Source organism: Sander lucioperca, chromosome 2 (assembly GCF_008315115.2).
Source record: "Sander lucioperca isolate FBNREF2018 chromosome 2, SLUC_FBN_1.2, whole genome shotgun sequence".
Classification (NCBI taxonomy): Eukaryota; Metazoa; Chordata; class Actinopteri; order Perciformes; family Percidae; genus Sander; species Sander lucioperca.
In genome coordinates this window covers 36,409,409-36,430,775 of record NC_050174.1, presented here as the reverse complement: position 1 = coordinate 36,430,775, position 21,367 = coordinate 36,409,409, and the positions used below count along the sequence as shown (strand labels likewise).

At 39.6% G+C, this 21,367-nt stretch overlaps 4 protein-coding genes across 7 annotated transcripts in view; 2 read left to right on the top strand and 2 right to left on the bottom strand.

Annotated features, from left to right (window-relative positions):
* rtkn (rhotekin) overlaps positions 1 to 1,227 on the top strand; it is an 88,310-nt gene extending 87,083 nt beyond the window's left edge. The window contains exons 11-12 of one of the 2 annotated variants that reach the window (XR_004896212.1): positions 491 to 587; positions 1,097 to 1,227. Coding sequence is in view for 1 of the 2 variants with exons in the window: in XM_031305190.2 (XP_031161050.1) it covers positions 491 to 531 (41 nt within the window). In the remaining variant the exon portion in view is untranslated. Of the gene's footprint in view, positions 1 to 490; positions 592 to 1,096 lie in introns of those variants that run through there. The other variant, XM_031305190.2, reaches the window with a different exon arrangement.
* Positions 588 to 6,989, bottom strand: mblac2 (metallo-beta-lactamase domain containing 2). The gene is made up of 3 exons (XM_031305192.2): positions 6,393 to 6,989; positions 3,044 to 3,258; positions 588 to 1,288 (listed from the first exon to the last, which is right to left on the bottom strand). Exons 1-3 carry the CDS (start codon positions 6,832 to 6,834, stop codon positions 1,112 to 1,114), a joined length of 834 nt encoding a protein of 277 aa, XP_031161052.1. The 5' UTR covers positions 6,835 to 6,989; the 3' UTR covers positions 588 to 1,111.
* A 92-nt stretch (positions 6,990 to 7,081) lies between these two features.
* Positions 7,082 to 13,048, top strand: polr3g (polymerase (RNA) III (DNA directed) polypeptide G). Of its 2 annotated transcripts, none has more exons than XM_031305193.2 (8): positions 7,082 to 7,384; positions 7,564 to 7,695; positions 10,094 to 10,223; positions 10,874 to 10,939; positions 11,038 to 11,097; positions 11,178 to 11,242; positions 11,764 to 11,892; positions 12,007 to 13,048. In XM_031305193.2, the coding sequence occupies exons 2-8, from the start codon at positions 7,585 to 7,587 to the stop codon at positions 12,094 to 12,096; spliced, it is 651 nt and encodes a 216-aa protein (XP_031161053.1). In that variant the 5' UTR covers positions 7,082 to 7,384; positions 7,564 to 7,584; the 3' UTR covers positions 12,097 to 13,048. The 2 variants fall into 2 exon arrangements, with proteins under 2 accessions (XP_031161053.1, XP_031161054.1); XM_031305194.2 differs by having other exon boundaries at positions 7,082 to 7,413.
* On the bottom strand, positions 12,293 to 21,190 carry lysmd3 (LysM, putative peptidoglycan-binding, domain containing 3). Of its 2 annotated transcripts, XR_004896214.1 has the most exons (4): positions 21,041 to 21,190; positions 19,375 to 19,652; positions 13,051 to 13,885; positions 12,293 to 12,996 (listed from the first exon to the last, which is right to left on the bottom strand). XR_004896214.1 is itself a non-coding variant. In XM_031305191.2 (3 exons), the coding sequence occupies exons 2-3, from the start codon at positions 19,639 to 19,641 to the stop codon at positions 13,187 to 13,189; spliced, it is 966 nt and encodes a 321-aa protein (XP_031161051.1). In that variant the 5' UTR covers positions 19,642 to 19,652; positions 21,041 to 21,190; the 3' UTR covers positions 12,293 to 13,186. The 2 variants fall into 2 exon arrangements, 1 of the variants encoding a protein (XP_031161051.1); XM_031305191.2 differs by having other exon boundaries at positions 12,293 to 13,885.
* Positions 21,191 to 21,367: the final 177 nt, after the last annotated feature.

Sequence of the window (21,367 nt, the reverse complement as noted above, 5' to 3'; positions counted from 1 at the left end):
TCCGTGTTCTGCATGTACGGCCGCCCTAGAAGGCAAACGTAAAATGAGAAATGTGGGAATCTCATGTCTAAATAATATAACATTAATTATAATAAATGTTTTATCAATTCAAAACGGGCTCCTTCTTTTCACTTATCCACATCGTGATCTTTTGAACAGAAATATTACATGTAAATCTGTCAATGGTAAGACCTTTTTAGTTGAAATCCTGTGTATCTTACATTATGATTGATGTATGAATATATTTCTTACTGATATGACACTGTAGCACATACTATATAAGTCTTAACAGCTCACTGTGTTCAAATGTTGTGTTGTAAACTAGGAAAGTAGGCTCAAGGAAACTTTCTTTTTCTACCATGATCACTTTTTCCTGCAGTGGGAGAGCTTTCTGTTAGATCAGTAAAGCACTTAAGGTGCTCTGCACTTTGAGCTAATGATGGCTCATAATAGTCAATCCAATTCTGTTCCTCTTTCTATCTTCCTCCAGCAACTAAATCCTATAGGATCTCATCTTATGTGAACCACTGAAGATGAAATTCCACAGAGACGCTGCAATTGTCTGTCTTGTAGATGCAACAAGAAAGGCAGGTAGAACAGGCTTTATTGTCAATGTTTCGATACCAAAGCTTTAGATTGGTCAATAGTACAAAGCACTGTTACAAATGTAGGAGGTAGTTGACACTGAGTCTTCACTGAGCATTGTAAAATGCATAGAGAAACACTATGGCCATACTGACTCTGCTTTCTGTTTGCAGTGCAGTGTTGTACCATTGTTGTGCTATTATAATTTCACAACTGCTTAAAGTATAAAACTCATACATAAATTCATATCCAACTCAACAAATACATATGCATTAGTATAGAACAGAATCACACTAGAAATACTTTATATTAATTGCTTCATGTGCTGCTGATTATTGACTTATGTAACCCAAGCGAGGCTTTTTACACAAAGTTTGGCAATTCTATGACTTCTGTTGGATTACATAAGTAAATGAAAAAAATGTTACATCAAGTTACAGATAAATGATGGGCATTTCCCCCTCCATATTTAAATTAAATATCTTTCTTTGTGCACTTGTGCTTCCTCCAGCTCCATGATCCCCTCTCATGAGCAGGCACTCCGTGGGTTAAATGCGCGCAGCGCCACCCCAGCCAGAGTACCCCAGGCAAATGTGGAGAATTTTGCTGGGCACGTTCCAGCTCTGCTGATATATGTGGATGCAATCCGGTGGAGCCGCTTCGCACCAAAGGTGTTGTAGTGTCCTGGGAGGACTTGGTCAACCTGTTTAATGAATACGCCAGTTGTTAAACACTTTAAAAATGATGTACAGTGCATGCCATTCTAAATCGTCACTTGTGACTCAAGCATAATTTCTCTGAGTACCAATCTGTATCCATCGGTACATGGTACATAGCTCTGATTTAAGGATGATTATGACATTAGCAGCTCAAAAACTAATTCTGGAAATGACTTAAAGGTCCCATATCATGCTGGTTTTCAGATTCATACTTGTATTCTGGGTTTCTACTAGAACATGTTTACATGCTTTAATGTTCAGAAAACAAATTACCTTTTTCATACCATCTGTCTGAATATACCTGTATTCACCCTCTGTCTGAAATGCTCTGTTTTAGTGCCTGTCTCTTTAAGGCCCCCTCCTGAAAAAGCCCAGTTGGCTCTGATTGGTCAGCGTTTCCCGGTCTTCCACATCTGCCCTCTCAGTGTCTCTGCACCGTCATTGCACTTGGTGAATGACTGTAAAGGCATTGTAGCGGCACTATCTACCATATAGTAGTGTAGTTGTGACATCACAATTGTACAAAAGTTCTGACGGCTCATTTAAAGGCACAGTTTATGAATAAAAGCTGTGTGCATTTCTCTGTGGATTGAGTGTTTTGATACTTTCACAGTATTTGTATAAAACCTTGAACCGCATAATAATCAAAGAAGACATGGAAATCTCACTTTTTTACAATATGGGACCTTTAACTTCTTATCTTTTCCAGTCTCACTCTCCATATACATTTGTTAGAAAAGCACTGCCCTTGGTGAACTGTAAAATTCCATTGTCACGGAGCGTAGTGAATAAAAGTCATACATTGCACAAACTACGTATATCTCCTGAACTCGTTGCACATTCATTAAAATCTTTGTACATCCTGCACTAAACCATAAAGCCTTCTTTTCTTATTGTTATGCCAGTCATATTGTACATATTTGTGTATTTATGTTACAATTTATTTTACATTTATTGTTCATTTACATACGTACACATCGTACATTTATCTCCTTTTAATATGTTATGTTTATGTATGCACCATCAACAAAGGCAAATACCTCTAAGTGTTACTTACTTGGCAATAAATAATTTTCTGATTCAGATTTTAATTTTAATTTAATATACTAGGGATCGACCGATGCTGGTTTTTCAAGGCCATACCGATACCGATTATTAGTAGTTAATGAAACCTAATATTTGGAACTGATTTGCATTTACAGTGAAAAAGTCAAAATTAAGATTTTGGAATGTTACAAAATCCAACACAAAACATTGTTTAAACGCTTTTAGCAATTTTTGTTATAAATTAGAAACGTTCAACATAATACCAAGTAAAAGAGAGTCAGATAGTGTTGTGGGCGGGACATTAAGTCAGACTCAGTGGTGAGTGAAACCGAAGCAGAGGGACAGACACAGAGCTGTAGCCGAGCCAAAGTAGACCACTTTTTAATTCATTAACTTTATCGGGTATCAGGTAATTAAAACGCAGATACAGATAATCTGCAAACTGCCAAAAAAACGGACTGATAATCGCCCAGGGCCGATAATCGGTCTATCCCTAGTACATACAATGGACAACTCTGTCAAAAGCACCGCAACTATGAGGACTATTAGGACATTTTCATTATAAATCTAATAGTTTTTAGACGATGGGATTGGATACCTTGTGCATCAAATCTCTAAATAAATCAGACCTAAGATAGTGGAACTATGAGCTGAAAAGGTTAGGCTACCCTCCCGGTGTGTATCTGTGTTACCTGTTCGCTGTCCACCAGCCCCACCAGGCGCTCACAACTGCTGATGTAGTCACTGACGCGGCTGTAGGGCAGCCAGTCAATCATGGCGCCGTCATACACTACATCTCCACTGAAAAGCAACTTATTGTCGCGGTCGTGGAGGCAGATGCTGCCCCGAGAGTGACCGGGCATGTGCAGCACCGTCAGCTGTCTGTTGCCCAGGTTGATGACATCACCTAGACAGGAGAGAGGGAGGGATGGTATCGTGTTTTTTTTCAAAATCATTCACACATACAAACACAATATAACTTGTCTTTTCAAGTAGCGATGTATACCAGTATCGGAAAAGCCTCCGATACTGCCTAAAATGCTGGCATAGGTATCGGAAAGTACTGGAGTTTATGCATCGATTTGATACCACGTAATTTACCCCCGAAGAAAATCTACTCTAAAGAAGTTTATTTATGTTCTTTTTCTGTTGTGACTGTCAAACTAGATAATAAAAGAAAGTTCGATGGCATTCATTTTTTGTGTTTGTTCATGTTTCACAAAGAGTTTAACTTGAGCCGGGCTGAACAATAAAGATAGAAATCATATCACATCCATACAGGGATAGTAGTATACACCTGTTAACACATATATGTATTAAATATATGACACACTGGTATCGGATGAGTACTCGGTAATCTTATTTTTAATTTCAAGTCCACATCCCACTCCCAGGCTCACACGTAAACTAAATCCTTTTGTTCGTCATAATTCGGCTAGCTGAATCGAGCCAGGGTTATATTTGTTTCCCACATGTCACATCATATCACCATGACGTGCGGAGTCTCTAGGACATTCAGTCTATTGATTTGGTCCGAAAGTCGTACAGTGTGACAGAAGGGTGAAACTGAAACACCAAGGAATGAGATATTCCAACTGCACTGCAGCAGTGGCCCTGACACAGCAGAACAAGTCGGTGCATCGACTGATGGTGCACAAATTACACTCTATAGAATACTAAAATAGGGATGGGTTCAAATAATCGACCCTCCAATTAAAATCGGTCTTTGTTTGAGAGATCTGATATTTGTTAAAAAAATCCCCAAATCGATCTTTTAACATGTTAATTATGGTAGTATAATGTTAAACCTCTTAAGTAAAAAGTACTTGGTGCATTTAAAAAAAAATTGAGGGTTGCTTCTTGCTTGTAGAATTTACAGCATGTTCTCTTAGAATTGCTTTTAATGTGTAAGCAAAATTGAGATTGTAACTGAAAATTCCCTAACCTAAATTGATATTGAATCGAAAATGTAATCAAATCGGGACCTTGTGAATCGGAATCGTTTCGGGAAGTCTTTGGCGATACCCAGCCCTTACACTAAAGACGCTAATAGGAAGAGTTTTGGTAGCCTGGAAATCCAGACCCAAATCCGAAAGATTAAGGGTCTGGCATTGAGTAATGAAAATGGCCCAACTCGAGGGGCGGCACCAAGCATGCATTTGAAAATCTCACTGCACGCAATTGGATAACACTACGCCCAATCACAACAATACACAGGGTGACGTATCCAGAGCCCCATACGCTTAGCTACCAGCGGAGCTAACTGGTAGATTAAACTCTTAGCTACCAGCGGAGCTAACTGGTAGATTAAACTCTTAGCTACCAGCGGAGCTAACTGGTAGATTAAACTCTTAGCTACCAGCAGAGCTAACTGGTAGATTAAACTGTCATCATCTGTTTAGCTTGCCTCTGGCCCGCCTATATCAGATACACTGATGTGATTGGTGCAGCTCGGCTACAAGGGCATAGTTAATGAGCATCATTACTGAATGCCAGAGTGACTCGCTGAGCAAATTCAAATTGTGCTCTCGTGAGAACTCTGGATTTCCAGGGTAGAGTTTTGGTCCAAACTCTGAAAAAAAGAAAGCTGCTCACCCCAAATGATAAAACCTTCATTATATAAACTGTGTGCAACAACTGTGATGAAATGAACGTACAATCCCAGAGAAATGTGTCACAATGTGCGTTTAATCAGTGATTGAAATGTGTATCTGCCAATAGCACAGTGCGTGATGGCTGAATTAATGCTGTGAGGTTATTAATACTCCATGGGTGTTTTCCATATGTGGGACCCATCTCTGTATTCTCTTCTTCTGTCTTTCTTGAAAGTAACAGAGTCATCAACACACTGACTTAAAATAGAACTGCTCTGCAAAGACAGGTAGTGAATGAGCAAAGCAGCTGCCTACAAAAAAGATGATATCAACGCCTGTATAAGAGCTACATGTACATCCTATGTGTGTTTATTTTCTCTCTCTAGGCCATGTCACATTGAATGTATGCCCTTAGTCTATTAATGATGGTGTTTGTGTATATACTTGCATGTATTATGAATAAAGTGTTCTTGATGTGTGTGTAAAACTTTTCATAGATACATACAAATTGTGTATAGATTACATTGATGATTATTTCCTGTAATATTCTGCCACTTTTCAAGCCCATGGAGGGTTTTTAGCCAATTCTCCTACTCATTTCCCTTGCAAATTATAAATTGGATCTTTTGAAAAAAATGAAAGAAAACATCACCTCATATTGTACTCCTGCCTAAGCAAATGTAGCATGCTTTGTAACATAAGCTGTGCACCATCCATGATGACACTGATGAAAAATGTTAGCACTACTTCACACCTCATATGTTATATGCCTCTATATGTGTAGGAAAGAAGGAATGCATGTGTGTGTGTGTGTGTGTGTGTGTGTGTGTGTGTGTGTGTGTGTGTTCTTGTTTAACTACATTCGTGGGGTCAAAAAACCGGGAATACAGTATACTTGTGGGGTCCGGACAGCTTTGTGGGGCCAAAATGCTGGACCCCACAACTTTAAAGGTCTGTTTGAGGGTTAAGACTTGGTTTTAGGATTAGGGTTAGAATTAGGTTATGGTTAGGGTGAGGGTAAGGGTTAAGGTTAGGCATTTAGTTGTGATGGTTAAGGTTAGGGTAAGGGGCTAGGGAATGCATTATGTCAATGATGGGTCCCCACAAAGATAGTGAGACGCACTGTGTGTGTGTGTGTGTGTGTGTGTGTGTGTGTGTGTGTGTGTGTGTGTGTGTGTCTGCATTCATTTAGCCCTTTTTGGTCTTCTGCCAATTCATTGTGCGGTAAAATCCTCCTGTGGGGATAGAAAGGATTCCTGTATGGAGCATAATGTGCAAAGTAAAGCTACTGAGTCCAGGCCCACCCATTAAATATCGCCTATAATGGTATCGACCGTGATGCTTATCCCTGGGCAAATGCGTTTATGATGACCTGGCCTTTGATCACAGATCCCTTCCCAATTCGTGAAATCATATCTGCAAAGGCTGCATCTCGTAGGCTACCTACCCTCCTGCAGGATGTGTGTGGGCTGCACAGCCTTGACTCTGTAGTGCCTTGCCCTCCATCCTGGACTGGGAGCCTCGGCTATCTCTCTGTCGCTGAGCCAGGTGGCCGTCTCGAAGTTGTCTCCGTTGGCCAAGGCATCGACCTCGGCGCTGTGGACGCCCACCTGTTGGAACTGATGGAGACCACCTGAGTGGTCAAAGTGGGCGTGGGTGGCGATGGCCAGCAGCGGGTTCTTCCTCTGCGGATCTTCGCCGAGCAGCCCCTTACCGTCGATGTAGTCAGGTAAGCTCCTCAAGCCCAGACCAGTGTCTATCACCACGTCCTGGTGTGAGCCGCGGAGCAGCCAGATGTTGGCCCGGTTCTCTGACTGGTAGAATCGCTCCTGGATCCAGAAGAGGCCGTCTCCCAGCGATTTGTGAGCGTACCAGTCGGCTGCAGACATCCCAGTTTCATGCACTTGTCGAAGTAACCTGCTGCGGGTATGGTGCTGTCAGGTGATCTGTTTTTGCGGACGAGAGGTGTAAACTAGCCTTCTAGCTAGAGGTGATATGTTTTCATTGAGGTTAATATGACGATGACAGCCGACACGCCCTTGTAGGAGGAGAGCGTGCTCATTGGCCGAACACAGGAGTGACGACAACATAAAGCGCGCTACTCTATTGGCTGTGAACAAGTCACTCCTTCTCAAACGTCAGGCAGGGGCGGGGCATGTTAAAGCCACATTTACGCATACTGCTGAGTGTAGTGTAGTGTGTGCAATAGGTTTCCACGCCGGTTATAGCAAAGCCGTAAAAAATATTAGGTTTAGCTGTTCATTTATTGAATTTAGGAGTTAGTTAACGTGCCGAACAACAGAAAAAAACGGAGTAGCTCAATGTTAATGACAAGTAAACTCGAAAAGTGAAAACATGGAGACGTAGTAAAGGCTAAATGCCACTGAATAGCCCTGAAATACGTCTCCACATTAGGAACACTTTACTAACAGTACCATAGTGAGTATAACAACGTATTGTATGTGTTGGTGAGTCTCTGATGTAATATTTCAATGTTGACCAACGCTTCATAGTAGGCAAAGTTTGGCAAAAGGCGATGAGAGCTATGTTACATGAACTTGTGTCCACACGTGTTGGACAGTGGAGTTGACTGAAGGCATGTGGACTCTGTGCTGCAGGTACAGAGGAGGCTCGCAGCCATGGCAGGCAAGGGTCGTGGAGTGGCTGCCTTCACCTTCAACATTGAGGCTCTGGGCATCGGCAGGGGCAGCATGCCAGAAGCCAGGGTGGGGCCCAGCCCGCTGTTTCCAGTAAGTACCGAACACACACACACACACACACACACACACACACACACACACACACACACACACACACACACACACACACACACACACACAAATGCAAAGATCCCACGATGACATATCACATTGCAGTATATTACAATGCTCTACTGTGGTCATCCCCACTTTGGCCACTCACCCACTTCTCTACACATTACATACTTATCATTCCAATATGCATCTTGCACACTACTTTGCACTATTACTTTTTGCACTTTACATCCCACTCCATGTGTACTTGTCTTGATATTATGTCTTATGTGTATATTATGTTGATATGTGCCTATATGTATATTGTTGTCTCTGTTGTACAGTATGTGTCTATATTACTATTTGTCTACTGAAATTGAACTGCTAAATGTCTATTTGTTGAATGTATAGAGAGTTAACACCAACCGAAGTCAAATTCCTTGTGTATGTAAGTATACTTGGCCATTAAAACTGATTCTGAATTCTGATTCTGAATTCTGAATCACCAATAAGTCCTCAAAGTGTTGTGTGGCACAACCTTTGAGGGATGGTGGAATTTAAAGTATTTGATGACAATTCAGAGAAACATAAGCATGACATTTCAAAAGTAGACTTGTGTAAAGAAAACGTGTAGGCTTCATTATGATTTATTTAAACTAAAGTACAAGCTATGAACAATGATGTATTTGCCAATATAAAATATAATGCTATTATTTGTCATGGTAATGTTGAGAGCTTGCATCTGTTTAAAAGCAGTGTCCCATCAAGGGCCTCTTCCTAGAGCTGTGGTTCCAAAAGTGGGGTCCAGGGACCCCCAGGGGCCCTTGAGAGGGTTCCAGGGGTGAATAACTTATTTTCACTATAATTCTATAAATAAGTAACACTGACAGAATGTGTGATTATTTTGATCATGAGTGTCATACATTTTCTGTCATAAAACATCTAAAAGCAATCAGACAGGGGACCCTAGGACAAAATCTAATCAAATGGGGGTCTGATTTGTGTTAGTTTAGGGGTCCTTGATGTGAAAAAGTTAGGAAACCACTGTTCTAGATCATCCTCTTGTTGTAGGAGGATCATAGAGGGCAAACTATCAGTAGGATGCTGCTGGTGTTTTCTGCATGATGCTAAAATAGAGGGCCATAGGGCACACATTACATTTTGGGCCCCAATTCCACTTCATTGTACTTTCTGTGCATTGTGCATATATCCTCTTGAATTCAGGTCACCTTTTGAGTACATTACACAAATGACAGTTTGATTATATTTTGCACACAGGCCCAGAGACCAACCAATTAACTACAAACCACCTGAGGCTTTTGAGGCCCCCGGGGGTCAGTTTGCCCCGTTGGATTTGAAGCCTTGCTTTGTATTTGATACCTGTGTCCGCTTGCTTAGGCTGAAAGACCACAAAGGCTATACGTTCAGGATGTTCTGTGGCCCTTTATTTACACACAGTTTGGAGTGCAATGTGTGTAATATAATATATAATAACACAATGTGTTTATTTTTCAAGCTGAGCACTTCAGTGACCTTTGTTCTTGACTGACAGTTTGTACATGTCACAAGTCCCCGTGTCATCTGAACACCAATTTTAATAATCATTAATTCATCATATCATATCATATCATTTATTAGTTTGCCAATATTTTAAGGTAGCTTTTTCTTATTTATACAAAAGGGCTGTGCATCATTAGTTGGCAGGTTGGAATCCAGCCTGGGTAGCATGTTATTTGTCCTGACATCTATTTTACTGTAATTGTAGGATCAATTTGATACTATTACTATTACTGTACAGCATTTTACTGTAAACAACGGATGTAGACTAACTTCACTAATATGTTAAGTAAAATATAATCTGTCGTAGAAAAAATTTAAGGTAACACTGAAACTGTATTGATAAATGTACAGATTCTCCAATATCCTGCCACATGTGCTCCATAGTGTAGGAAGCAAATGTGGCTAACCTAAGGCAAACAGATTTAGGGCTGCACAATTAATCGCAATTTTATCGAAATCGCAATATGGACTAGTGCAATATCCAAATTGCAGGGAGAGGCAATATTTGGTAAAGGCAAAATATGTGTCAAACCCTTGTGAATTAAGTATTGTGATGCTGCAGAGACACCCCCGCCTACAAATCCTATCCTACAGACTAAAGAAAAGAAATCTTTGTTTGGCAAAAATCACACTTTAATGATTTACATTTATTTTTTATTTAAATATTTTTTTCAATGAAAATGATACAATGATAATTCCCTCCAATATCGGGAATCATATCGCAATCACAATATCAGTCAAAATAATCGCAATTACATATTTTCCTAATATCGTGCAACCCTAAACAGATTTTTGAACTGCTATTATCTCCCTTCCACTATCTATCCTCCTCCAGAACACAGACTTTAAGCCGGTGCCTCTGAAAGCTGGGGAGGATGAGGACTACATGCTGGCCTTAAAACAGGAGATGAGGGGAACGATGCAGCAGCTACCACATAACATCAAGCCTCAGTCTAATAAAGCAGGTGAGGAGGAGAGTAGTGCATTAGAAACCCGACATCTGATAGAAATGCTACGGCGAGACAATTGGTTGCTGTGAGGGGAGATAATGCAGCACTTAGGAACTGAGGCATTTCATTTAGGGTCATGTCTGGGAAAAAGAGAGAGAAAGGCATATTTATTGCAGACTATTGAGTTACAGCTGCTGCCTCTCCCAGCAGTTGTATGTGATTTCTACAGTCTGGCCTGATATGGTCTTTTAGATTCCCCTTATTCAGCGATGAGCTAATGTATATCTGTAACAAGTTATAGATGGAGTTTTCAGAATGTCTTGTCCTAAATGTTGTCAGATGCTTAATTTCGGTGCATTATATTGACAAAATAACGTACTTACTTTAATCACAGTGGGCTAGGACTTGATGGATTATGTCACTTTTGTTTTGGGACTAATACAACTGTATAAATATGGAGCACACACGCAACGATTGCTGACTCTATAGTCCAAATTATTCAAACTATGATTTACCCTTTTGTGGTTAAGAATCCGGAGTAGCACCCAGTGGTTTGTGTTGATACACTCCTGGTTCTGATAAACTGCTGAATGTGACGTGAAGGTGAATCGCGGCTTGTTAAAGAGTGTGCTGAAGCCGAACTTTCTCTTGTTCACGTGAAACAGAAGTGGAGAGATACACGGAGAGATACCTGAAGCTAAGACAGATAGACGATGAGAATTGGACTCCAGGTACTTGCATAACACATCGTCTTGTGATTCCAGCACAAGCATTGCAGCAACAACAACAAAAAAGGAAAATAATGGCAATACTATTCTTGATATTTTAGACTGGAACCTCCTCCCAAAAGAATTGATGCCCCAGAAGAAAAAACCTCGCGCTAAACCAGGTATGTTAAAGCTATTATGCATGTAATGGGATTCCATCCTGTGGCCGTAAGAATAAAGACAAAATGCTTAAATCCAACAGACGCAAAGAAGAAAACTGTGAAGATATCGCGCAAAGACACCGAGGCTATGCTGACTAAATTAGATGTAAGCTTTTCTTGTTTGTTCCGTGTTAAACTGCTGAGCATTACATGGACTGTTCATTTTCTCTTGATGTGATTTATTAAGTACTCATTAGGGCTGGGCAATATATCGCTATTATATCGTGATAGACTGGATATCGTCTTAGATTTTGGATATCGTAATATCGTGATATGACATAAGTGTTGTCTTTTACTGGTTTTAAAAGCTGCATTACAGTAAAGTGATGTACTTTTCTGAACTTACCAGACTGTTCTAGCTGTTCTGTTATTTGCCTTTTCCCCACTTAGACATTATGTCCACATTACTGATGGTTATTTATCTAAAATCTAAGTGTGAAAATATTTTGTTAAAGCACCGATTGTCAACCCTAGAATATCGCCGAAATATAGATACCGAGGTATTTGGTCAAGAATATCGTGATATCTGATTTTGTCCGTATCGCCCAGTCCTAGTACTCATTCAAGTTGGTGCAGTTTACTATGTGTGTCCTTCTGAGTAATTAAATCTTAATGTCAATATATCAGGAACTGGAAAAGAAAGGTGACGGGAACCCTGAAAAATCCGACGATGAAACGGAAAAGAAAAAAGGGAATGACGAAGAGGAAGAAGAAGAAATCGAAGCGGAAGAATATGACGAAGAGGATGTTGAAGAGGTCGATTACCAATCATAACGTTATTGTCCAATTTCCTAAACACAAATTGAATGTGGTCAATATGTAAGAAGCAGAGTTCACTTGACTTCATCTGTTTCCTTTGTTTCTCTGTAGGAAAACGACTACATTGACAGCTATTTTGACAATGGCGAAGATTTTGGCGCAGGCAGTGATGACAATATGGACGCAGAGGCTACATACTGACACTGACTCATCCACGCAAACTCGCCGTTGAAGTAAACGATCACGTGATTGTTTCTATTGGTTAAATATTGTAGATAAGTTGGGGATGCTGTTTAGCAGAGTGATAGTTTTTGGTTTGCTTTATTTGGTGTGATTTTTGAGAGGCGAGCTTTCCTTTTAAAGACTTTTGTAAATAAGAGATGCCAAACTATGTGCACACTGGCAATAATTTATTCAAAATAGATGTATTTATTTTCCAGCCTGTGGCACATTTCCACAGGTTGAAAGGCACATACTGTCAACATGAAATGCTTTTTCAGAAAGTATCAAGTGAACACAGTGATAAAATAAAAGGGCTATATAACAAATTCTAAAAATCATAATTACAAGAATGGTCATTGTGGGAATAATGTGCATTTCCCATTTTCCTCACAGCTCTGAGTTTTTTTTTTTTTTATGAAAAAACAAAAATTTCAAGCAACTTTCATGGAAATTTAACTGGTACTTCCCAATACTGAGGGTGTAAGTAAAGACTAAATGCTCAATAGACTTGAATTAAATTAACTCTATATTAAACTCAATGGTAGCAATCATACTTTCCCAGCAAATGGCGTTGGAAAATCCACTATTTCTAACATGGCAAACTATTCAGTTGGACCAAACTGCTTTAAAATCCAAATCCACAGAATGACTCTCTTCCATCGCTGAGGAACCAGAAATGGGTTAAGTGTGTTGCTGTCTGTTCCGGTTTGTTTTTGAACTCGTTGGATACAGTTTGTATGTAGCTTACTAAGAATACCAGCAGCATAGAAACATCACCTCAATTCTACTGGCCACACTGATAAGTCAGCCAAGGATAACGTGTTGTTTTTAGCCCAATGATCGTCCTTGTTGAAAAGCATACAACTGTAAATGGATGACTGTGGCCACACCCTAATTCCTAGTTTTTCAACCATAGAAAAATTCTCATTATAAAAAAGGGACTGTCCCTGTCGGACAGATTGCATTGATATATTAAGTCTATAAAAACTACTCGACAATGGGAACATCCACCCAGTTTTATTAGATCTCTGAGTTGGCAACAAATGTGCATGTAAAGTTATAATCCCGGTTACGTTTTCTCATGACCTGGGTGTTCACCGTCTCCTGCTTTGGCCACACCTAGTCCCTGTGGATCTTCATTACCCACGTTTCCAGCCCCTGCGTTGTTGTCTTCTCCAACATGAAGGCCTGCATTATTACCATGGTGATGTCCGTGAGGCGTGATGTGAGGAGATAGTGTGGGAACGCCGTGATGGCTGACTTCAGCTTTCATGAGAACCTCGTAGTACAGCAGATAAAACACAGGTGTGACGATTCCCACAACCAGCATGATGGCCACAGCCGTCCACCATCTCATGCCCCAGTCTGCCCCATAATAAGGGTCCTTTTTCTGCACCGGTTTGTACTCCACTTCCCCTAGCAGTGGCTGCTGTTGCTGTAGCGTTAAGGAGGACACAACCTCGTTCAGGCTGCTCCGAGACGGCCCTGTGGACTTCACCAGCCGCTCAATGTCCTTGTCCTTCTCCAGGAGGAATCCCTCCACACTGTCTGTGGAAGAGGAAGAGTCTGTGGAGAAGTCAGAGGGGAGGGAGGCGCAGGGTGAGATCTGGGCCAGGCGCCTGGTACCTGAGGGGGAGGCAGATTTGAGAGGCCCGGTGCTGTGAGTCTCAGTGAGGACACTGAAGCGCCTCACAGGAATCTTGACCGACCGCAGGGCAAAGAAGTCCTGCTCTGTCAAGAAGTTGTTGGCCCGCTTTATATCGGCCACCTAGGACACACACAGAAGAAAAATTTATTTATGGTGCTGCTTACAGACACAAACTAAGATGGTACATGTAGGCTACATTTACATTGCTACATTTTGGTTTGAAAACATATCTTTTGCTACGTTTACACCTCGCATTCACACCGCTCTGGTGTTTCAGAGCCTCTAAACCAGAGAAATTTCTCAACGGCTGCAAACGGAGACCTTTGGCAACACCTTCACTGCCTGATTGGGTCTCATCGTCATGACGTCTCGTTCTCTGAGACTAAGCTACTAACGTTACCATGGCAACTACCAGTAACGGGTGGAGTATACAGGCTGCCTCCTGTTTACCTCAGTATACGAGAGCGATGATGAGATATGCGGCTTGGGCGTGTTAGTTTAAACGGAGATTAGTTCTTCTACTGGAGCTAAAAACACTTGCGATCACTTTTGGCTCAAAAACGTCGCTTAAAAAAACAAAACGTGGCAAAGTAAATGTGGTCTGAATATTCTGGATTCTGAATGCAGGAAATAATCCAAATGATCAAATACACACATACACAACAAAAGACAACTTGTAAAATAAAAGTAAAGCTACCTGAATTAACACACAAGCGCAATGCATATTGTCCATATGATCATGGTGGAAATATACAGATATACAGAGGGTATGCAATGACAGTTTTCATTAGAAAATGCACCATGTTATTAAGGAGCGGTTATATAAAGTAGTGTTCTGACGTCTCTAATCTAACCAAATCAAATAACTTGTTCTAAACAAATGTTTTTGTTGTATGCTACAGTACGAGTCATAAACTGAACCCTTGCAATTAGTACAGCCAAAAACATTGTTAGCCTGCCCATATTGTACACTTGAGTTTATCTGATGAGAGATTTTTTAGATAATTAAGATTATTTTTGGGGCATTTTAGGCCTTTATTTCCGACAGGACGGCTTAGACTTAAAAGGGGAGAGAGAGAGGGGGAATGACAGGTCGAAGTTGAACCTGCGGCCGCTGCATCGAGGACTTAGCCTCTTTATATGGGCGTGCGCTCTACCAGGTGAGCTACCCAGACACCCACATTTAGATAATGAAGGGAATATCTATATTCCCTACTACATTTAAACCGTTTTTATTTTTTTTTTGGCCCGTCAGAGGCAACTGAAACTAGTTGTGAACACGAAATTGACATAATTATCACCTTTAAAGTGGATATGGCAAACTTGTTAGCAAACAGTTACTTATTTACACACCCAGCAGTTAGGGAGCAACATTATCGATCATTTGGAGTCGTATACTTATGTCCAATATTCAGCTCTACCAAACCTTGGTGGAAATATCTGGCTCTTTACCTGCTAAATGTTCCACTATGTTCAATGGCTAGTTGCTAACTGCGTCTGCTGTGTATACAGCACGTAGTATACAATGGGTTATTAGAGCCATTCCGCTGGAAACAGCTGCCTGCTGAGGCGGACAAACAATGCTATAAGAGCTGTGAGAGTGAACCAAAATGGCAAGTTGCAGGCCTTACAGCCAAACAATGAGCGGAAACTCACCATAAAACTCAGTGAAGTTGAAGAGAGCTGCAGATTTGGGTGATAATTCTCTGTGGGTGCATTGCTAGCACAAGCGACTCCTTTCACGTTGTCATTTGATTCAGTATTATATAAATAGATTATAGCCGCTTTAAAAATGTACATTTGTAGACTTGAAAACAACTACTCTCCTTAGTCGTAACTAGAGGGTAGTTCAGTCTTGCAGGAATATGAATAGAAACATGGTGTTTCTAAGTATTGCATAGTACTTTGCTGATGTAAAGGAAAAGGTGGATTCATTTCTGAGACTGTGGCCAAAACTGGAAATTAACAATGAGATTTATTTCATTGTTAAGAACCTTTTTTTGTACATTTTCCACTTAAATCATAAAATACAGTAAAAACGGTACAAAAAAAAGACATCTATCAATGTTCAGTGTAGACCTAGATATTTAGAACGCTTCATCTCTCTTATTGTACATTGATACAATACATCGTTTGACTGGTGGTTAGATAGAAGTAGTGAACTCAAAGACGTCAGCTGGGACTCGTAACTAGTGGGCATTGGGGGGTGTGAATCTCCACTGGTCTCACGTTCGATTACGATTATCCTGTCAACAATTCAAATCGATATCACGATGCATCACTTTCTCAATATTAATATATATTGCTACACAAGGTTTTCATCAACAAATTCAAATATAAATATATATATATATATATATATATATATATATATATATATATATATATATATATATATATATACACACACACACACATACATACAGGGCATGAAGTTAACTTTTTTGACCACCAGCCACTGTGGCAGGTGGATTTTTAAATCCACCTGCCACAGGGACTTTTTAACAGCCACTTTTTTTTTTGTCATAAAGGTGAAAAACAGGAATTGCTGTGTCTCTATGATCCTATCCTGTCCTATTGATGGTAGCCTACTCGTGGACATTGCGCCGTCATCACGTGCTGTAGTAGTGGGGCCCGCTTTGATAATCCTGCATAGGGGCCCGGTGTTGGCTCGTTATGCCACTGCATATAAGAGATGAGATGACTGACAAAATCAGGAGTAGCCTACGCCACCACAACAACAACAAAACACTGGTGAATGCGCACCATAACACAAGAATTTTTTTTGTATAGTTCTTAAAAATAAAAAAATAAATAAAAAGGAAACTTGTTTTGGGGAGAATAATAATTATTACTATTAATTCATTACTCTGGGCTGAGATTTCCTAGGAACTTTACCAAAAAGGCTCAGGATGCTGCAAATGTTGGTAAAATATGAAAAAGGCTGGTGGATTTAAGACACAAAATAAGAATGTATTAAATGAATCAAATATGAACATATCTGTCATTGTCAGTGGCTTGTTAATCTTTACATTGTTAGTTAATTTCCTATCCTGGCCCCCAGGCACACACATTCATACGGTTTGATAAAGTACTTGTTGGACTTTAACTTATCATTAACTTACAATAACGAGAGTAGCTGTCCTCAATTTAGGTCATTGTGTAGGTCTCATCTGCGTTTTTTCCTGCATCCACCGTGTGCGTTTGTGTGTGATTGTGTGTGTGTCTGTGCGTGTGTCTGCGTGTGATTGTGTGTGATTGTGTGTGCGCGTCAGTCGCGGGGGAAACGGAGCAGCCCTGCCCGCTGCAGAGAGCCGACAGTATTGAAACAGCAGCAGGTTCAGTGACAGCGTACATTGATGTTAAAATGTATACATGTTGGCAGAACGGTCTGAAATGTTTTGCATCACTCAAATCTCATTGGCTACCCGCCAACGTGGCAGGTAGATTGACAGTTTCACCCGCCAATCACAAAAGTTACCCGCATTTGGCGGGTGGGCGGGTGCCAATTTCATGCCCTGTATATATATATATATAGGTCAAAGACGTGGCATGTCAATTATGGTGTCCAAAGCATATTCATAATGCAAAAGATAAATATTAATTTTAAAAAACTACATTATATTACTCAACTCTCCCCTCTTTACTCACTTTAATAGGTATTTATTGCAAAAAAATAAAATTCAAAGAGCTATTGAGCTCAGAAGTACCAAACTGTCCCTCCTGGGTAACGTCCGGGCTTAAAATCTAAGTATAAAAATGTGACAAAAATGTCAAAAATAATAATAAGAGCATTAATTATCTACTTTGGCATAATTGTGTCGATGTTTGCAGTGATACCTACAAATATAGTAACAATCCTACCCTTATTTAAAATGTTACTCAAGAAATACTTTTGGATTTCCCTAATGTCCTTCCTGGGTAACAGACCTTAAAATCCATAAATTACCCATAATGCAATTGCATAGTCATGAAATATGATATTACATCATAAAGAAGATTATGGAGGACCCCAAAACATCTGGAGAGTTTAGTAATTCTCTCTTAAAAAAGTTTTTATTTTGCTTTTTCGGTCACTGGTGCACTATGTCCAAAAATCATGTGTCTTTCTGGATAACGCTAATAAAACATATTTGATGTTTTGATATTTACAAAATGCCTATTTCATGTGAAATATGGCATTAATGCTTTAAAGGTTAAGATATATTTTAGCTGAGTATGCCATGTTTGACAGAGTTTTGGTGGGAAAATCATGTTTTTGTCCTTCCTTGGATAACGAAGATCCTCTGTTATCCAGGACATGTCCTCTGTTATCCAGATTGGACATGTTAATGAAAATAGTTTTTTTATTAGTATTTATCACGTTTCAAGCATTGTGTTGATAATGTTAGATTATATTAATAAAATAATATGTATTTATTTAATCTTTTATGGCATTTTTGCATTATGTCATTCCTGGCTAACGGGATGTCATCCCGAGTAACAATGACACAGTCAAGTGTTTTCAAGTCATTTTCATGGTATATTACACAATCATGTTTTCCTGAGCTGAGTATACAATAATAACCTGATAACCTTTACTGTAAAGCATTTTAAGACTTCTTTCATCATTTTTCTGTTTTTGGCATGGAATATTGTGTGACCAAAATCAAACGATGAGCCCATTTAATTATAAATACCCAAATATATCATATTAATTGTGTTAAAAACTTAGTTTTTTTAACAGTGTGCGTTTGATTAGCTGTAACTATGGATATGCCTAAACATTTATATGCTAAAAAGGTAGACATTTAAATATTTTTTAAATCCATTCCCGTTACCCAGGAAGGACATTTTTCATGGAATAAATCACATGATTCATCAAAAAAAATTAAATTGCATTTCTAAATTAAATTCCTGTTGTTGAGATGTATATAGAACACTCTAATGAAAATAGAAATTGCTTGAGTTGGCATTTTTTGACAATTTCATTTATTTTCAAATTTTAAATCCTTATTCGTCTTTGACCCATATATATATATATATATATATATATATATATATATATCCCCTTTTTTAAATCTGCTCCGAAAAAAGACAGTTCCTGAATATAGCGGAGTCTGAACACAGCAGACAAAGGGCAAACCGGAAACTCAACAAGCAACAACAGTAGGCTATAATTGATTATGGTCTGTCACTGTATCAATAAAGAATCGTCCGCGTCGCGGTGCATCGATGTGATGATTAATTTCAACACCCCTAGTGGGCATGTCATGTTTTCTAGTTCTACAGACTAACCGGGTAGTTCATTCATCTGAAACTAATGATTGAAAACAATAATTATTAGTTGCAGCCCTAATGGTGTAAAGGGCCAACAACGGTTGTGTAATGCGTGTTATGTAAGAAGAAAGAAGACAGTCTACTTTAACATGAAAATGAACAAGGAGTTGAGTGGGTACTCTTAAAGGAGATGAAGAAAGAAATACAGACCGACTGAAAGAAAGAAAGACACACACACACACACACACACACACACACACACACACACACACACACACACACACACACACACACACACACACACACACACACACACACACACACACACACACACACACACACACACGTACTGAGCAATGGTACTGCAGGGCAATGCTGTTCAGGGTGTCACCCTCCTGGATATCTCTGGCCAGGTAGACAATATCGTCCATCCTCTCTCTGGAGGTGCTCCTCCGCATCCTCTCTCTGCCGCGTGGCCGCAGCTCATAACTCTCCCCGTCCTCTTCCGACAGGTCATTCTCTGAGCCGTTGTTTCCAAACAGATAGGCATGGCCGCCATTTGCAGGCTGCACCATGGTGGCTGACTGGAACCCATAGTGCTGGCTTATACTGGACATTTTCTTCTTCACTGTATTGGGAAAAGCAGAGACAGGCTTAAGTGCAAAATACCAGCAAGGTATGCTTTACTTTAGTTTTCCCTTTAAACAAGGAACATGCGTTAGAGCTGGGAAATATATCGATATTATATCGATATCGTGATATGAGATAAGTGTTGTCTTTTCCTGGTTTTAAAGGCTGCATTACAGTAAAGTGATGTCATTTTCTGAACTTACCAGACTGTTGTAACTGTTCTATTATTTGTCTTTACCCACTTAGTCATTATATCCACATTACTGATGATTATTTATCAAAAATGTCATTGTGTCAATATTTTGTGAAAGCACCAATAGTCAACACTACAATATCGTTGCGGTATCGATAGAGGTATTTGGTCAAAAATATTGTGATATTTGATTTTCTCCATATCGCCCAGTCTTAGGAACTATCACTTTATACCATTCCTGCTGCCAGTGTGAATATCCCACTGTTTCAGATAAACTTACATACATAATTAAACTATATATATATATACCAAATGACTGTAAATGAAAACTGGCCTATGTGAACGTTATGACACCATATACAACCATGCATGTCTTTCTCTGAAAACTTCAATTAACTAGGTAGCAGTGAACTTCTCTTACACTAATTATAAGTTTCTAACGTTGTTCAGCATGCTAAACAAACGACTAAAGTCCATCTCTCTGACAGACCAACTAGATAAGGTTTGGGGCTCTTCCAGTTCGATAAGCGACGTTACGGGCAGTACGCTGAATCGTCGAGATATCAATGTCCTTGAGAACATGACAACATCCCTAGGTAATGCGATATTTGTCAGATAGCGTTACCTAGCTATTCCCCTATCACAGCTTTGATGTGCTGCTATCAATAAAGCAGACTTCATTCTAACTTGAGATTACTACTTTCAACGTGAGGTAATGTTAGCAGCTAGCAATCTAAGGTGGTGACTATATGTACACCTACGCTTATCTTCTTTATCAAGCACGCAGGGGTGCGATTAACAAGCTAACGTTACGCTTGCAATCACTTTAGTTAACGTTACTGTGGCTAAAATTCCAGGTTAGCTAGCTAGCTACTTTTTTACTAAGAAATTGGCTATGAAACAACATAGATAATGCTACACCTCAGTCTCTATCACCTCACAAAAGTCCAGTCGATATTGTTGTCCAACAGGAATAACTACGTAACTTTAGAACCACCACCACCACCATATCAATTTGTCAACAGTTAGCAAACTGAGAAACCATCTGCACAGGCTAGGCTAGCTAGTGCTAGCTAACTAGCGTTCACCTATGTTACGTGAATGTGACTAGTAACGTTTATACATTTCTATCGGTCAGTTGTCACATTTGATGAATAATGTATTTGGAGGAAGTCATCAACAAAAACATTTACCTGACAAAGTGAACACCGATCAATCAGTTGACCTGGATAATATCCATACTTCCACGGGATTATTTTCGGTCTCACCTTCCCTTCGATTAGTTGTCTTGTCTAACTGCCCACGCCACGTCCACAGAATGTTTACGTAATGACGTTGCAACTGACGACTCCAACACATCGCGAGATGGCGCTAAAATGTCAATGGTGGAACCCTAGGAACAGACAACTGTTATATATTTGGATTGAAGTTATTAGTATCGGATTATATTATTCAGACAGGTGTAGCTATATATATATATATATATATATATATATATATATATATATATATATATATAT

What these genes read in the sequence shown, in the direction of transcription:
- mblac2 (XM_031305192.2), bottom strand. Translation starts at nt 6,834, where the DNA reads ATGTCTGCAGCCGACTGGTACGCTCACAAATCGCTGGGAGACGGCCTC. An exon ending in CACACACATCCTGCAGGAGG is followed by an intron (nt 3,259 to 6,392) that starts GTAGGTAGCCTA and finishes TCTCCTGTCTAG; the next exon opens with GTGATGTCATCAACCTGGGC. An exon ending in GGCTGGTGGACAGCGAACAG is followed by an intron (nt 1,289 to 3,043) that starts GTAACACAGATA and finishes TTCATTAAACAG; the next exon opens with GTTGACCAAGTCCTCCCAGG.
- polr3g (XM_031305193.2), top strand. Translation starts at nt 7,585, where the DNA reads ATGGCAGGCAAGGGTCGTGGAGTGGCTGCCTTCACCTTCAACATTGAG. An exon ending in CGATGAGAATTGGACTCCAG is followed by an intron (nt 10,940 to 11,037) that starts GTACTTGCATAA and finishes TTGATATTTTAG; the next exon opens with ACTGGAACCTCCTCCCAAAA. An exon ending in AAAACCTCGCGCTAAACCAG is followed by an intron (nt 11,098 to 11,177) that starts GTATGTTAAAGC and finishes TAAATCCAACAG; the next exon opens with ACGCAAAGAAGAAAACTGTG.
- lysmd3 (XM_031305191.2), bottom strand. Translation starts at nt 19,641, where the DNA reads ATGTCCAGTATAAGCCAGCACTATGGGTTCCAGTCAGCCACCATGGTG. An exon ending in CCCTGCAGTACCATTGCTCA is followed by an intron (nt 13,886 to 19,374) that starts GTACGTGTGTGT and finishes TGTGTGTCCTAG; the next exon opens with GTGGCCGATATAAAGCGGGC.